A 2,655-nucleotide genomic window follows, 5' to 3' on the forward strand; every position below is an offset into this window, starting at 1 on the left:
TAACGTTTGAGCATATGCCATTATGCTATATATTAAGTGACTTCAATCAAAAAAAAGGAAAAAAGATTTAAGACAGTGGTTACTTAGTTGATTTAAGGGTACCCTTGTTTTAAAATAATGTGTATCAGTACAATATATCAACCATTCGGTTGAGCAGTTTGGAAAATTTGCTGTAGATAGATAGATAGATAGATAGATAGATAGATAGATAGATAGATAGATAGATAGATAGATAGATAGATAGATAGATAGATAGATAGATAGATAGATAGATAGATAGATAGATAGATAGATAGATAGATAAAATACTTTACTTTATTCATCCCTGAAGGGAGATTCATGATATATAATACATGATGCATAAAATACTTACAATGATGATTGTCTAAATCTTTTTTATACACCCTTTTTATACACTAGGGGTGTAGATGTCCAGTAGTTGTGCATCACATTTGATCTACTTTTTGGTTACCCTAACCCTTTTGATTACCACCCCAAGCAGATGTTTATTAATCAGGTCTAATCAGGGCTTTTGACTGGAGTGATGATCAGGGGGGCTGAGTTTTTACCACCATCATTTATACCTGGACCAAAGATGGGGAAGAGTTTGTCGATGAAGTTACAGCCAGTGAAAGAGTAGATGAGAGCTGCTGTATCTGCATCATAGAAGGAGATCACTCCCTCATCATAATCCACAAACACCCCCACCTTCTGAGGCTTGGATTTCAGCAAGAGAGACTTACAGGGCTCATCAAGAGCTTTGTATTCATTTCCACCCCTTAGCCAGATAACCCAGAGGCCTGTCATGGGGCAGGGTTTAGTGCGTCCCTTCCTGTTAATTGACTCTCTGGCCACTCCTATTTCCCATCTAGTCTTCCCTCTAACCTGAACTTCATAGTAAAACCTTCCTGAGGAAAAACCTGTCTCCCCTAAAGCACAGCGAATGCAGGAAAATCTGAGCGGACTGTCAAGTGGACGTTTCTTTTCGTCATCACAGTGGGCATTTTTCTTGTTGTCAGACAGGATCAGAGCAGGATGTGCTGTATCAGGATTAAGCGTGACATCCACAGCATACTGCTGGACCCTCTTCAAATCAACATCAGCATAAAGCTTCTTTATCTTGTCACTGACAGTCTCCTCTATCTGAGCCACAACTGACCTCACAGTCCCCTCATATGATGACTGAACTCTGACCTCTGTCCAGTCCTTGGTGGGTGGGGCAGGGCTCAGGGAGGGGAAGTTTTGGAGGAACTGGAGGTGGTCTTCAGTGAGTAAGAGCTGTTCCACCTCAGCCCTTCTCTTCATCAGCTTAGAGTTTTCCTCTTCCAGCTCTTTGATGAAGCCTTCAGCCTGTTTCTCTGTCTTTTTGTGTTTCTCTTCAATCAAGTCAAGGAGCTGAGCCAAGCCTCCCTCCAAGGACCGGATCAGAGCAGTGAAGACCTGCACACTGGCTGTAGTCACATGGTCTGCATCCTCCTTGCTGAGCCTCATAAACTGTTTGATCTGCTCGATCTTCAGTTGCCTCTCCAGGATCTTCAGCTGAATTTCCTCTTCTTTTTTCTCCAGAGTTGCCTTCTTTTGCTCATATTCTATTCTCAGAGGAGTAGTGACATGTCTCTTGTGGTCTAACTCAGTACAGCTGATACAAACACATCTCTGATCTGTTTTACAGAACATCTCCAGAGGTCTGTCATGGATTTTACAGAGTCTGTCCTTCAGGTTCTCCACAGGATCGATCAGCTCATGTTTTTTCAGGCCTGGGATTCTGTGATGAGGCTCCAGGTGAGTGTCACAGTAGGAGGCCAGACATGTCAGGCAGGACTTCAGAGCCTTCAGTTTGGTTTCAGAGCAGAAGTTACACAGAACATCTTCTGCTCTGATTTGGTTTTGGTCCACACATTTGGCCGTTTCCTTAACTCTCGCTCTGACCTGGCGAGCCATCTCCGATATGAACGTGTTGACTCGTAGCTCAGGCCGTGATTCAAAGGCATCTTTGCACAAAGGACACTCACATCGCTTATTAACATCCCAGTGTTTTGTGAGGCAGTTTTTGCACAAGTTGTGTTCACATGGTGTGGTGGCAGGATCAATGAACACATCCAGACAGATGGAGCACTGAAACTGCTCTTCAGAGAGGAGACTGCTGGATGCCAACATTCAGATCTGGATATGGAAAAAAAAGGGGCATTAAAAAAAACAAAAAAACAAACATTCAGGATTTCTTTTTTTATATATGAAGAAGAGAAGTTATTACAGAATCTTCAAAAGCACATAGGGGACAAAATTTTGTAAGTTCTGTCTGTGAAACTCTAATAGAAAAACAGTGTCTAAATTTCTGCCCATTACTCTTTGACTTTGTTGTTTGTTGACAGCAAGAAATATAGATTCAGGTCTTTGCTTTTCAACCACAACAAATGACCTTTGTACGGTGGCCTTAAATGTCAGCTGGTCAAACATTCATGGTGACAAAAAACATGCAAAATGTAATCAAACACAAAAATATATCATGAAACAGAAACATTTATATACAATTTAAAATCAAGAAATTGCAAAAACATTAAGTTAAAAATGAAAGCACTTAATGGCAAGCTAGAAATCACTCAAAAATCAAAAAGAGTTCAAAATTGTTAAACGCAAAATAAATATATTGGGTTC

At 40.8% G+C, this 2,655-nt stretch overlaps 1 protein-coding gene across 1 annotated transcript; it reads right to left on the reverse strand.

Annotated features, from left to right (window-relative positions):
• Positions 1-519: 519 nt before the first annotated feature.
• On the reverse strand, positions 520-2,157 carry LOC141810705 (E3 ubiquitin-protein ligase TRIM39-like). The gene has a single exon (XM_074698473.1). It carries the CDS (start codon positions 2,155-2,157, stop codon positions 520-522), a length of 1,638 nt encoding a protein of 545 aa, XP_074554574.1.
• Positions 2,158-2,655: the final 498 nt, after the last annotated feature.

Source organism: Halichoeres trimaculatus, unplaced genomic scaffold, assembly GCF_033239565.1.
Source record: "Halichoeres trimaculatus isolate MK-OKI-2021-1 unplaced genomic scaffold, fHalTri1.1 fHalTri1_scaffold_21, whole genome shotgun sequence".
NCBI classification, from domain to species: domain Eukaryota; kingdom Metazoa; phylum Chordata; class Actinopteri; order Labriformes; family Labridae; genus Halichoeres; species Halichoeres trimaculatus.

Excerpts from the sequence above, each read along its gene's own strand:
- LOC141810705 (XM_074698473.1), bottom strand. The coding sequence starts at position 2,157 with ATGTTGGCATCCAGCAGTCTCCTCTCTGAAGAGCAGTTTCAGTGCTCC.